This window comes from Clarias gariepinus, chromosome 12 (genome assembly GCF_024256425.1).
Source record: "Clarias gariepinus isolate MV-2021 ecotype Netherlands chromosome 12, CGAR_prim_01v2, whole genome shotgun sequence".
Classification (NCBI taxonomy): domain Eukaryota; kingdom Metazoa; phylum Chordata; class Actinopteri; order Siluriformes; family Clariidae; genus Clarias; species Clarias gariepinus.
In genome coordinates this window covers 13,830,187-13,844,593 of record NC_071111.1, presented here as the reverse complement: position 1 = coordinate 13,844,593, position 14,407 = coordinate 13,830,187, and the positions used below count along the sequence as shown (strand labels likewise).

At 39.8% G+C, this 14,407-nt stretch overlaps 1 protein-coding gene across 3 annotated transcripts in view; it reads right to left on the bottom strand.

Annotated features, from left to right (window-relative positions):
- Positions 1 to 2,187: 2,187 nt before the first annotated feature.
- tfec (transcription factor EC) overlaps positions 2,188 to 14,407 on the bottom strand; it is a 33,407-nt gene continuing 21,187 nt past the window's right edge. Inside the window, exons 3-9 of one of the 3 annotated variants that reach the window (XM_053508755.1) lie at positions 9,353 to 9,583; positions 9,020 to 9,088; positions 7,220 to 7,340; positions 6,272 to 6,328; positions 6,101 to 6,176; positions 5,040 to 5,187; positions 2,188 to 3,611 (exon numbers count right to left, since the gene is read on the bottom strand). In XM_053508755.1, the coding sequence (XP_053364730.1) occupies positions 3,174 to 3,611; positions 5,040 to 5,187; positions 6,101 to 6,176; positions 6,272 to 6,328; positions 7,220 to 7,340; positions 9,020 to 9,088; positions 9,353 to 9,583 (1,140 nt within the window). In that variant the 3' untranslated portion in view covers positions 2,188 to 3,173. Of the gene's footprint in view, positions 3,612 to 5,039; positions 5,188 to 6,100; positions 6,177 to 6,271; positions 6,332 to 7,219; positions 7,341 to 9,019; positions 9,089 to 9,352; positions 9,584 to 14,407 lie in introns of all 3 variants that reach the window. The other 2 variants (XM_053508756.1, XM_053508757.1) reach the window with 2 other exon arrangements.

Below are 14,407 nucleotides of genomic sequence, written 5' to 3'. Positions count from 1 at the left end.
AAAAACAACAACAAATGAAGTAAATAACACGTTTTCTTTTAGTTTCTGAGTTTGAGGTTAAGGTTAGATGTTACGTAGCTAAAAGTCTGAATTCAAAAAGAAAGAAGTGTACATTATACCCTTGCTCCTCCATTTGGCAAATTTTTTAGCCATATTGCAACTCTGTAGAAACGGCTAAACCAGACTGAACTGAGTTTTGAAGCCTGTATCCAGTATTACTAATGCAAACTGAGAGTGTTGTGGAGTTTTTAATGCGTGAAGAGTGAGGACACAGTGCATTATCTCCATCTACTGGTGAAATAGGGCAGTGAAGGGAGAAGAAATGAAAATGGCCACGTTACTATTCAATAATAATAATAATAATAACAATAATAATAATAACAATAATAATAATAATAATAACAACAACGACCCACTAACTCACTCTCTAGGCAGCGTATCCTGTTCAGGGTCACAGGAAGCCTGGAGTCTATTCCAGGGCATCACGACACAAGGCCGAGTATTTATCCATCGCCGGCCACACGCATGCACACACTCACACACTCCTAAATGAAGAGTTCCGTAGAATTAACCAACCAAGCCCAGGGAGAACATGCAACTCCACACACACACAGACCCGAGGCAGGAATTAAACCCCTCAACCCTGGAGGTGTGAAGCCACAGCGGTAACCACTACACCACTGTGCCGCAGAATTATAATTTACTGCTGCTAAAAGTTGGTGATGAGTCTTCAGTACAGTGGATCCAGAGGTTCATTCAGCTCAATTCAAGTTTATTGTATTTGTATAGCGATAAACATTTTTACAATGGCTGCAAAAGGAATTTTTAGAAAAAAAACTCACAATATAAATTTTATATTTGGTTTCTACATGAAACTCTTTCTGTATTTCTATAATGTAAATGTTGCTCTTAGTATATGATATGTGGCAAATCTTCCTGAATCTACTTTGATAAATTCAGTAATGCAGAGGCTCCCTGTCATCCTAACTCATCTGGTTGTTTATGTAAAGCAGAGTAATCACCTTGTAATTTGGATGGGTAAAAAAAAGCCTTCTAAAAAAAGTAGGACTAGCAGATCTGCATTCATGAAAATTAATTACGAAAGGAATTTATCGTTAATCCTTAATGAAAACGGACATAAACTTGTGTAATCATGGTTTTAACTTGTAGTGAGTATCCATATTTGATAACAGTATGGTCAGAGAAATGCTGACGCTTTCAACTTTCTTATGTAGTAACATGTATGTAATATCTAGGAGCATTGTAAAACATTAATTTAGCCAGGCTTTGATGAACACACAGCCTCTCCACTGCAACGCAATTACATCTCTCTCTCTCTCTCTCTCTCTCTCTCTCTCTCGGCTGTTTGTTGTATTATTCATGCATTACTTCATCTGCTTAAAAAATCTCAGTTAATGAGACATTAATTTAAAAGACAGAATTGAAATAAAACTTAAATTAAAATAAGCTAAAACAGCTTGATTAACCAGCGTCGAGGCAACTGGTGGGTATTAATGTTTTTTTTTTTTTTTTTTTGGGGTGTTTTTTTTTTTTTAACCTTTCTGCGATTCGGACTCTGCTGTTATATGTAGTGTGTTTTCTCCTCCCTTTTTTTAAATTGGTAAGCCATACAGTAAAGTAGGAATAACTAGGAATTATAATATACGTTTTAGACAGAAATTAGTTTATAAATAATTATACATAATGGTTTTAATGCAGGAATAGACAAAAGATAGTTGGAAAAAAAATTCTTGTCTTCAGAATGAGGACTGTCAGGTCTTAAAAGGTTAAATGTGTTTTCTTTAAAAAATTATAATATTTTTTTTATTCTAAATGCATTGAAACAAAGCAGGCAATATTAAAAGCTTAAAATAATTAATTAGATGTTTAATATCTTATACTTTTATTTGCCATATGAGTCACACTAAACATGTGTGAATTAATAATGAACTGTTTACTTTAAATGTAAAATATTTTATTTCTAAAAAGGTATATATTTAATACAATCACACATCTTTTTATTTCTGGTTATTTTCTTTTTACTTATTGTTTCTAAGAGGTCGTCCCAATCAGTCCTGCAGTCCTGCAGTGATCCACAAACCAGTCCTCGGGACCTCTCTGGCGCTCCATGTGTTTTTCCTCCATCGCTGTGTTGTGTGAGTTTGGATGTGGATAAAATGCGGACAGTCTGGAGAGCCATGGAGGGCTGACCCGAACTCAGTGTGGTGGAGGGCTGCAGCTGTGTTTTAATGGCCGCTAAGCTTGTGTGTAATTACGGGTATATTGTGTGCCATTAGTGTTCTGCGACAGGGAGACGTCCTTATCAGGATGTCACTTAAACGCCAAACCTCTCAGCAGCTAGATCTTCAGACAGGCCAAGACCTCATCAGTCGCACAGCAGTGTAGAGAAGTGAAGAAACCACAATCAGGCCTGTGTGAGTGTGTGTGTAAGCATATGTTGAAAAATGTGTCAGGTTTTGGAATTTATATATTCCACCCATGTAGTACCGAGATGGAATTTATATGGGATAAATTGTGTTTAGAAGGAATGAAAGACAAGCACACTTGGTTTATCAAAAAAAGGGGGTTTAATGTATTTTCTCCACCCCAAAGTTATAAAAAAGAAACTTGTTAGATTGTCTAGGAACAATAGAGGGGTTAGGATGTATAAATACAGAAAAGTCATATCTTCTTCAAAATACTTTCAAAACAAAGAGGCATGTTAGTTTTATTGCTATTAAATTACATTTACATCACGTCTTCTTACATACGTTGATAAAGCTAACCCTGTTTTAGGTAAGGCATGACAGAGCAGAGGAAAAAATAAACTCTTTTTCTCCATCTTCTCTTTTTTTTTCCTTTAGTAGTCCGAAAACATAATGCCATAATGTTACACTTCAGAAATAAGCGTTTTTAATAATCCAGTGATATGTGTGACCAGTGTTATGAGCATCTACAGGAAAGGCTGTCTGTCAGACACAGCCCCTTGACACCTGGCATCGCAATCACTTCAAAGGCTGTCTGTCAGACATTTCAAAATAGCAGTTCATCTCCCCTTTTTGACGTTTCTATCTTTTTAGGAGACATACAGTACAAGATGTCTCTGTCGAGCAAAAAAATCTGGAGGTCAGTCAGATACATCAGATGCTGGGAAAAGTGTACGAAAACAGCGATCAAAGGTCATCGTTGTCATCTGTGCTGAAGCTGCTCCTGCGGCTGCTTCCTTTAGAGGCATCGGGTGAAGCAGCTGAAAGCAGCGGGTCTGTTCCGAACGGAGACAGCGCCTCGTCCAAGAGGAGATCTTCCAGCCGATGCTCCTCCTTCATTGTGGCGCTGAAGAAGTCCGTGAAGTGCGACAGCGGATCCGAAAAGGTCGTGGAGGTGGTGTCCGCAAGCTCGCCCGAGGAGCTGCTGTTGCCTTCATTTCCAACATGGAGCGCGGATAGGGAGTTCCTCTGTAGGTACTCGGGGCCGTTGAGCTCATCCTGTGGGTAGAGAGAAGGTTGTGCACCAGGAGTGACCGCAGGAGCTGGAAGTGCCTGCTGCTTGACGAGGTGTGATGAGATTTCCGCTGCTCCCAGACCGTGGGCACGAGCCTGGATCTCCAACTCCTGTTGAACACACACAAGCACGAGATATCAAATCAGTCTCTTTATTTAAAACTGTTGAATCTGAATGCGAATTTCTTTTAGGGTACTTGTATTTACCCTGATCAAGGAAGTTCAATCAAAGAATGAGATCATTGAGCTTATAACTTTTTGCTTTTTCTTTTTAAATCCATCCAAAATATCCCAAAATATGACAAGATGCAGAATGGTTCCACCAAGAAGATCACTAGGGATCACTCGGACAGTGCTACCTGTCATTAAACTGTATGTAGGTTAGCTGCTGTCATTTACTTGCATGTGAGAGCACTTTTTTTACACACATAACGTGACATCTGAGCTCTTTGATCTGTTTAGCTTCCGCAGAACATATGATCCTTCAATATCCAGCCAACCAGGATAAAGTATATATGAAGAAATAAATATTTATTGCAGTAAGTAAAGTACTGGAAAGCAAAGCTCTTCCACTTATACTGTGCAAAAGTCTTGAGCCACCCCGCGCTTCTTCATATTTTGCCTCCAGAGAGCCGGGCTTTGTTGTATTTTTAATGTAGTCTTGAGGAATACTTCTCCAGGCTTCCTGAAGGACTTTTTCGGCTCTCGTTTCCGACAAGTTTTTGTTCTTGACCGGTTTCAGAGGCATGTTTTTCTTTGTTAAGCCACACAGTGACCTATGAATCATTCAAGCACAAAACCATCTTAGGTATGAACCAGCGAGAAACAGGTGCCGATTATGACAGATGATCAGACCGGTGATTAGGATACCGGTGATGCTGAATGCTGAGCGGTTGCAATGGAAGAGAGGGGAAATGAGGTTGCTGCTAAGGTTGTTACATACAGTAAACAACCGCTTTTAAAACTCCATCTTTAGGTATTTTGCAGCCTGTTACATTAAAACGCTTTTCTTTAATTTAATCTACATCATTTAATGGAATTTAATAGGAAGAGATGAGGGTGGCCCATGACATTTGCACAGTATTTGTGAAAGACATTATCTTGATGTTCAGTACAAGTGCAAGATCAGTAGCTACTAGATAGGGGAACTCTGGGTAATTACATTGGAGGCTAATTGGGATATCTTTGTGTGTGAGGACTTGTGTAATGTCTCTGCCGCCTGCTCTGCGAGTATCTCACTCCTCCTGGATTGTAATGCATAATTTCCGACAAGCAGGGAGGATTGGCTGTCCTGCATTATTAAGGCCTCATAATCTAATTCCAGGTGCATTCATTCTTCGCTCCCTAGCTATTAATCAGGCAATTTCCTTCAACTCCCAGTGTTTTCAATCAGAGCTCAGTTACATACATCAGTAAGACATGGAGCAATTTCTAGGAATGTGTTATGATGGCTTCTTTTGTTCCAGCATACTCGTTTCATCCGCTCTTTATGGCTCTTTGTTACCATTTTACATGAACACGATTATGCGCTTCCTCTACCTGAATCCTGAGCAGCAGTCTCCTGTTCATCTGCTCCAGCTTCTTCTGGCGGCTCTCCAGCTCCCGTGCATGTTGCTGCTCTTTTTGCAGCCACTTAATGTACTCCACTGAGGCCTTGAGGATGGTCCCTTTGTTCCAGCGCATATCACTGCCAAAGAACAGAAAAGATAACCTTTTTCACACATGCCTGGCGTCAGCAGAACCTTCGCGTGCAGGAAAAATACCTTCACAAAAAAAAACCTATTTTATAGCACTAAGAAATGGTGATTTACATGGCCAATTATTCATTCTCAGACATTACGTTGGCTTTGAATGGGAATTTTTAATGGAATAGTTAAGTGTGTCTGCAGAAGTCTATTCCTTCCATGGTCCTTCCATGGTAAAAATTAATCCTGGAGTCAAAAAAAAAAAAGGTGCCACCTGAGCACCCCTCCATCTCTATAGGGAAAAAAAGGAATTTTGAGAGCTCAAGCTAAGTAGAGCCACTGCCAATTCCCTCTCTTGTTAAAAGGAAGGAAGTGTGTTGAAATGATGTCTTTTTTTGGATTAAGATGTTGGTCTGATCAGAGCTAATCTTCTTCACCTTATATTAATAGCACGGTGATAAAGGGAACCTTCCATTTAACATATTAATAAAAGTTCCTGTAAAACTGTCTGTCACCCCATTTTTCATGATTCAGATGGGTTTTACACTGAACTACTGATGGTACTTCACACTGGCCAGGTAAAGAGAGTCCAATCAGCCTTGGGTGCTGCTAAGAAGATGAGATGTTTTTATATTCTGCCTATTTTGGGGTAGCTCAGTGGTTAAGGTATTGGACTACGGTTCGGAAGATCCCAGGTTCAAACCCCACAACCACCAAGTTGCCACTGTTGGGCCCCTGAGCAAGGCCCTTAACCCTCAACTGCTCAGATGTATAATGAGATAAAAATGTAAGTCGCTCTGGATAAGAGCATCTGCCAAATGCCTAAATGTAAATGTAAATTTTGTAAACTTTACCATGATTATTTGGAAATGAACCAATTTGATTGATATAATCATGTGGAAAGGTGTCACTTACGGATCGTTGGACTTCGGTATCAGAGTTCCAAGCTCTTTGATTCTGTAGTTGATGTTGTATCTCCGCCTTCTTTCAACTGTCAAAAGAGAACAGTACAATGATTAGTATAAGTGCCACACACACACACACACACACACGTAAACACACAAATGTACCATTAAAGTATCTTACTCAGATTATGATTGTCTTTCTTCTGTCTCTCTTTTGCTAAGACTCTGGTATCGTGTTCTGCTGAGTAAGAAAGAAGAGGAAAGAAGAAGACAGGCTTAAAAAAAAACACGAATTCAGCATTTTCATAAACCACACAAAAAAAAACCATTTAAATGGAATGACATTTATGGTAGATCTCAAATGACTTAATGCTAAACTCTGTCTGTTTGTCATGATCCTATTAAGCTCTGTACATGTACACACAGCAGGATCAGTCCTGTCCTCGTCCCTGTCCCCATTCTTCCTTAACACCGCGTCTAAAACACCCTCGCTGACAATTAACTGAGCTTCGCGAAGCAAAAATACTCCGCCGTACCGAATGGCACTCGCATTCTTTCGCATTATCTAATTGCAGGCCGTGATTAGATTTCTTGATTCGTTTCTGCTGATTCGATAGGAACGATTAAGCTGTGTGTAACCGCTCTGTGTCCTGCAGCACACTTAAGTGAAAGAGATAGTAAGTGACTTCTTTCCCTCATCGGAGTGAAGAGTTCTTGAGGCATCCTTAACATTTCCTAAATCAATTAGCTTTAGTTGATGCATGACATTCACTGTGTGTCTCTGTCTGTGTCTGTGTGTCTGTGGTCTCGTTCAAGGAGCTCTTTGTGCGATATGTACAACCCAAGAGCTTCGTCCCATCATATTCGGTTAACTGGAGCATTGAAAATGAGAAATGCGTGTAGTAAAAGAGGAAGTCGAACAATGTGCACTTTGAGTAATAATGCAAGCAGACACTGACATGAAACATGTCCGTGTGTTTTCCTTGCGAATTCAACCTTGTTATGCTAAGGCACCAGGTCATGAACTCACAAGTCTTAGACTCGATGACTGTATTTATTCTGAGATTATTAGAGTGGCCTTAAAGCGATAATGGATCTACAGAAGTCTTTCTGCAGCTGTGCTCCGTACCTGTGACTTCCATTTTAACAGAGAGCTTTGTGGGGCATGTGGGGGGTTTCAATCCACCATGAGAGGCGGTCATACCTTGATCACCGCCATAGCCATCCAGCATGCTGCAGTTCGGGGGCACCTTTGAAACAAACAGGAAGATGAGGTCAGAACTCTTGGAACACGTTTCAGAAAATAGCGGTACCAGTATTCATTTTCAGCACGGAACAGATTCGCTTCTATTCCCTCCTGACATGTTCTCAGCTCAGGTCTCAGGACGGAACATACACTATGAGTGTACGCTATGTGAGGAAGAACATGTGGTTATGCATGCTATCTAGAAATCCCTGTCACTCGCTGTCATTATATAAGACCTGGATCTGACTGGTTTACCAGAGGCAATGGAGAAAGCGCCATCTGTCAAGGTTAGCCTTGTGCAGCATCTGCTAAATACACTGCCTTTACAGCTGAGTGCAGTCAACACACTCCTCTCACACACACACTCGCACCATGTGGATTACATGCTGAAGTATAAAATAAAAAAAAAAAGATTGTGCGCAATCAGTAGTAGATGAGGAGATGGACAGATAGGATGTTTGACTGCTAGCTTCGCTGTGCGCGTACACTGTTATCTACTGTAAGTAGAGGAAAATCGTGCGCAGCAAAAAACGAAAGATTGCTACAGTCCCTTGACACCTGGCATCGTAATCACTTCAATCCATTCCCATCTGTTTTCACGGATATGTTGACACGTGAAGCGGCGTGATGCGTCGCACTGTACGACTAATTAAAATCAATTGATCCGTTTAAGCATGGTATCATCTCTGAACAAGCCCACTGGGAGACGAGGCATTAGCCCAATCTGATGCCTCACTGCATATGCTGAAATATAATCTGTCTCGTATTATCTCTCTCTATGTATCTTCAACATGCACGCTCAGTCTCTTTTCCTATCATGCCCTGTGTAACACTGAAGTCCTCTCCATCCCTTTTTTTGTTTCTGTGTGTGTGTGTGATGGAATGCAGTGTTATACTTTCTCCTTCAGTGATGCATTCCTCTCTTGTGAGTTGAGGTGCCATTATAATCACCACTCAAGCAGCTCTTTGTCCAGGCTAAGCATCAGCAAAATGCTACCGAATTTCTGCCCAGTCAAAGAAACGCAGGGATCGCTCGTATCCCTAGACACCTGCGTGTGCATTTTTTATTTCTTAGCTAAATCGCACTTCTTTGGATGAAGATGAACTTCTTCCACATTTGCATATATAAGGATTTTTCTCTTTTTGTTATCTACTCACATTACTCACTTTCTCCCGCCCGTACTTAAATTTCGACCCTATGCTAGTCCTCATAGTATACAGTATGTATATGAGGCTTTCACTCATTATAGCTTATTTTCTGCATACCACTCATTCCCCTGATTGTATTAAGTGACTAATCTGTATTGTTACGCACAAAGAAAGCAGTGCCGTTTAATCCTTTTCCCCACACACATCATGAACTTTGACTCGAAGTTGGGCTTAATCTGACCTCACAAAAGACAAACTTTTTTTTTTCTTTTTCCCAAGCACATCAAGAATCAACATTTCACCATGTGCTTCTGATCTTTTCTAAAGGGATTTATCAAAGCAGACTAGTCTAAACCCTTCACAGGTTTGTGTTGATGTAATTAAAGTAATTAGAGTTTTATCGTTTTTTTCATTCTTATTCCGTAGCATAATTTCTAATCAGAAAATGTTAACAATAATTAAAAACAACAGTGATTATATAACTTTTCCGGAAGGTCCCTGATCACTTAAAGAATAAACATCATTTATACTCACATTATTTTGCATCATGATTCCAGGCTCCATATAGCCAAATAAATCATCGATAACTTCATCCACTGGAAACTAAAAGAAAACAATGATTACACTGTAGTGCATTTACCTGGTCAGATCTTTAATAGTCATTAAATCAGTACAGAGAGAAGGACAAGCTGCTTCCTAATCCAATAACAAGCGTTTTATCATCTCTACACTAGAAGACTGCAGCGTGATGAAAATGTCTCTTATCAGATTAGTGAGCCCTTTTACTTTAGTATTGATCAGTGCTACCTGTTTGATGTTACTGATGAGCAGTGTGGAGGAGAATGGGGGATGGGACATGGTACTTACCTCAGTGTCATGGTTGTTGGGAAGAGGTAGCAGGGTGACTGGGCTGCCAGGCGTGCTGGTGTCGCTGACAGGTGTCATATGGCCATTGTGCATGACGGGCATCGTGCCCAGGGCCTGGCCCGGGTGTGGGTGGGCTTGACCAGCAACCTTCGTACCTAGAGTCAGGTACTGTTTGACCTGCTGGGTCTGGGCTTGATGGAGGTACTTGGAAGTGTCCAGGTGGTTCTGAACCTAAGGATTGAGAGAAATGGTCAGTAATTGCAGACCTATAAAGTGTTACAAAGTTTTAATTTTTTCAATTATAACATCTAATATTCATTTTATGAAAAACACCATGTAAGAGTACAAAAGAACCAAATAACTAAAAGTTCCTTATTGTCTCATTTTCTTCCCACTCATGCTGTAAATAGTAGTCAACTCTCTTCAACCTGATAAGCTGAGACCATTTCTCAAGCTGAACTTCAGACCTGATCTTCAACCGACAAACAACATGAAAAACCAAAACCACAAGGCAAAGCAAGTCCTTACACTGGCAACCTGGGCTCCGTCTCGCATCATGTAGTAGCTACAATCAGATAAATGTGGCATCCTCAGAACACGTGTGTCCTCTTCAGCTTTAACAAGGAACTCTAGTAGGATCCCAAGATGAAGTTATGTGTTGAGTGAGATTGTGACTTTCCCCTCCTACCCGGCACTCTTTATAAACTGACTGGGTGTAGTAAAAGACCTAATTAACAGGGAGGCTGGCTTGCCCTTTTATGACCTAGTGTCATAATCACCTCAAACAAAGAGCCATCAGAACACTGATCTGGTTGGTTTGATCACCAGGGGATTCCTCTGATTTGCCTATATCACCAATTCAAGAGGACCGCCCTATTCTGTTTGTGCGACGTAGCCTGTCCCCATGCTGCTCCCTTCCCCATAGCGCCCCCCTCCCAACCCTCATCCACTTCTGCTTCAGGGGCTCGAAAACAAATGCTGCTTGTTGCGTGTGGTTTCTCAAAAACCCCAAGGGCTCATCTCAGATATAGCACTCTGAAGACCATTGTCCACTGTCAGCTCTCAAAAACTAACTGTCAAGAACTGGACCCGTATCTTATTTTAGTCCATAACACATCGTAAAGCTATATATAGGACGGACCTATTCACTTTTTAGGAGACCAGAATGGCCCCGTTTTGTTGTTGTGTTGTCTGAGTTCACAAAGGGCCAGCTGTGAAGTTATGAACTCCATGGCGTCTGAGGGTATTTCAAGAACATCCAAAAATAACTTTTATTGCCATGTGTCTAAAAATATACTGAGTCAAAGTCAAGCTTATTTTGCCCAATTTTATACGCTTGTCTGAAGGCATTCATTTCCTCAATATTTCTTCATAATCATAATTATTTGTATGTTGATAATGTTTAGGATTTGTTAACATTTAATTAAATCCATACCAAACTGTGTTTTAGGATTTTATCTAAAACTGGTGGTAATGTAAAAAATTGTCACAGACTTTTATTTGTTTGTTTGTTTGTTACTTTGTTTGTTTGATTGATTGTTTTTTTGCACATTTACATAGTCCAATTAATCAATGATGACCTGCTCATTAAATTAAATCATATTAATAATTTTAGGAGTTTTAAGAATTCACTACATCTCTTTTTTTTTCATTTTAATAACATCAATTAGATTTGTTTTAAGAATTAGATTATTCTTAGGGGGGAAGAATTTAAATATGATTTGTTCAGTAAACTTTGTGCTAGGGCACTTCAGTCTGTTAGTCACTTTAGAGGGAGTGAATCCTTTCTTTTTTCCATAAATGTAGGGGATGTACTGTAGCAGTGGCATGACGTGTGTGAATGTGCAAAGATATGATAACAGTCCAGAGAGGGCGAATCACAAGATATGTAATGCAAATATTTTCAATATATTTTATATTTAATTATTTTTTTAAAGAAAAGCACAGCCGTAGCTTTATAACTTCATTTTAACCTGGCTAGTCTGATTGGACACACACATACAAACACACACACACAGTGTAATAGAACAGCTTTTACAGTAATTAGGTTTGGAATTGCAACTGATTTCATATTCAGAGACTCGATATACAGTAAGAGTTGTTTTTTTTTAATGCATTAATATTTTTGCAGCGTAAAAGATTTTTCTCTGAAAGCTATGGTTCTGTTTTAAGTGTGTAGGTCTTCTTATTCTTTTGTAGTATTTCAGTTACACTCATTTTAAAGCAACGTCGGATTTACAGTAATATCAGCTGATACTCAAAGTATTAGCATCTGCATCAATATCAGGGGGAAATGGTCTGGTGTCACGTTATACATGCAAATATATACTAATTGTATTAATATTAGGAGTGTATTCAGCAGCCCAGAGTGACAACAGTATCATATTACAAGCTCAAAGCTACTATTATTTATTTATTATTTATATACAGAAATTGACTGAATTGAGGAAATATTGCATTCAGTGTGTTTTTGTTCTGCAATTTATTATCAGGTGAACTCATATAGCTCGAAATTTCTTCAAAATCTCTGCAGCTAGTTCCTCGTTGCTAACACACACACTCACACGCACACGTGCACACATGCACGCACACACACACACGCACACACACACATACACATCAATTTTTCTCATTGAGGTGCAGCCTTTCAAATCCTAACCAAGCATTGCAAATTGCATATAGCTCTGTCTGTCTCTCCTGTCTGTATCTGTAGCTACTGTACCTACCGGCAGCAGCTGGACCTCAGTGAGGGAGATGACTTTGACTACACAGCGGTGGCTCATGGTTCCAGTGGCAGAAGTTTTCAGCAACACACCCTTTGTCTTTAACACACAATCCCAATGTCCATAACATGAAACCTCAAAGAAGAAGGAGTTGCTGTGAGTCAGCCTGCTGGGTGTGCAGTCAGGCACGGAAAGAAGAAGGATGAGTTGGCGTGCGAGTGTGTGTGTGTGTGTGTGTGTGTGTTATTTTCCTGAACAGTGTATGTTAAAAGCCCAGCCAGGGAAGGAAGACATGACACATCAGCGTTCTCAGCACCCAGGCTTCCTCTGTGAGGCTTTACTCCACCACTAGCCATTAGCCAAAGGCCTGACAGAGGCAAAAAAATTCGACAGTTGAAAGCAGAGGGACGAACCTGTTGGGAAATGGTGGGGGGTGTTATGTTCTAGGATCTTTTCCTTTCTGCCTGTGCACATTTTCTTACTCAGCACATTCCAGTCATAGGTTATCTCCCTGACACACACCTCTGTACAGAAAGCCCACACATGCACTATATAGCAAGTCACATAAACACGTTAGCAAAAAAAAAAAAAAACAGTGTTATAGATGATTTCCTGGCACACATAAGGTCACTTCATGCCTGATTTTGTAAATTAGCATCTCTGGATGCAGAAAACAAAAGCAGGATATGGTTGAGTATGATTCTGTATTTGAGCACATAATGCTAAGTGATCGAGCTGGTTTGGCATTATCAGTGCATCAGCAACTGAAAACATTCAAGACAGATTACTGTGCTGTATTTTAATCAGGGAGTTATACTGGATTTTATCAGTGCACGGCTGATGAGACTCGGGTGATGATAACAGTCATGGAAAGGCAGTAATTGCATTACACAATCAACAGTGTGATGGACGACATTGCAGTTCAAATGGCAGATAAAGTGTCCTGATCTCTCCTCAGCATGTAAAAGTTTGATTATTGACAGATTTCTGCTGATAAAATTAAACCTTTCTACTTTTTTTTGCATTGAAGTGGCAGAAATGCTGAAGGTTTCTGGGAATACATAAGAAAGGCTTTGAACATTCATAGTACTGTACTGTATGTGTGTGTGTGAGTGTGTGTGTTGTGTTTGTAGATGTTTAGCCCTGCCAAAAGTACTAGTTAGCCATTTTCTCTCTCGCTCTCTCGTGTCCCAGCATGACGGCTCACCTTTGTTAGTCGCGCACACAGCATGCATAAAACATGAACTACTTCCTGTAAAAGTTGGTCTGCTTCTAAGACAAGACTTCAAAGTCCGGCTCACACATCTGAGGTCTGTTTTATCCGAGTAGAAAAGGAATGCATAATAGCAGGTGCACTTTAATGATTTATATATAAATTAAATATTACACCAATTTTCGCTTTATTATGCGAATGCCGGTCCGTTCCTTCCATTGCGTTTATCAACAAAGAGTAAGATACGTATACAAAATGCTTGAATAAACTTATTTTGGTGTATAGAATATGACATGGTGTCATTTTTTGTTTGTACCCTTAAACAGGCTTTACAAGGTCTAGTCGATTTCAGATAATTAGAACAGAACTGAAGAACATTACAGTACAGTGAATAAGTGGCTAAGAGGATTGGACGCTTGGCCAGAAAACGGGAACTCAGTCCAGCCAGACTTTTCTGATATGATGCAATTAGCACTAATGTGATTTTTCCCTTAAATCAATTAAACTGTTCCCGTTTCGTAGCCAACAAATCAAGCAGTTCACAGGCACAACACCTTAGATGAATGTGTATCTTCTTTCCCAGCTGCATAACCAGGTCTAATTTTGGATGCATGTCCATGATCAGATAAGTGCATTATCAAGACTACTGCTGCTGCCAACTTAAATACTCTACATGCTCATAGTCATACAGGTATCCAAAAAAAAAAAAAAAAGAAAGGACATAGCAAGATCCACTTTCTGTATAGAATCAATTAGCTGCAACACTTTAAATTATCAAAAAATAAAAAAAAAACCTGTACCAGCGAAAATGATTCAAATCCGTTTTCAGACATGCACACTCAGCACATGTGAACATACACCTCTCCCACATCCCCATTTGTTTTTCATTCAAGTTTTTTTTCAAGTTTTAGCTTCACTAACACATTCATTGTAGCCTGCATGACTTGTCCACAGTACTGTATACACCTTATTTTTTTTCTTTCTTTCCATTCATTTGGCAGGTTATTGGCACAGTGCATCTCTACAGGCTGGGTATTTTCTTTGCTCATACTGTAGGACTTAGGGCCCTGACCAAAAGCCCAACACTGCCTAAAAGAGCCTCAATGGCCTGAAACACCC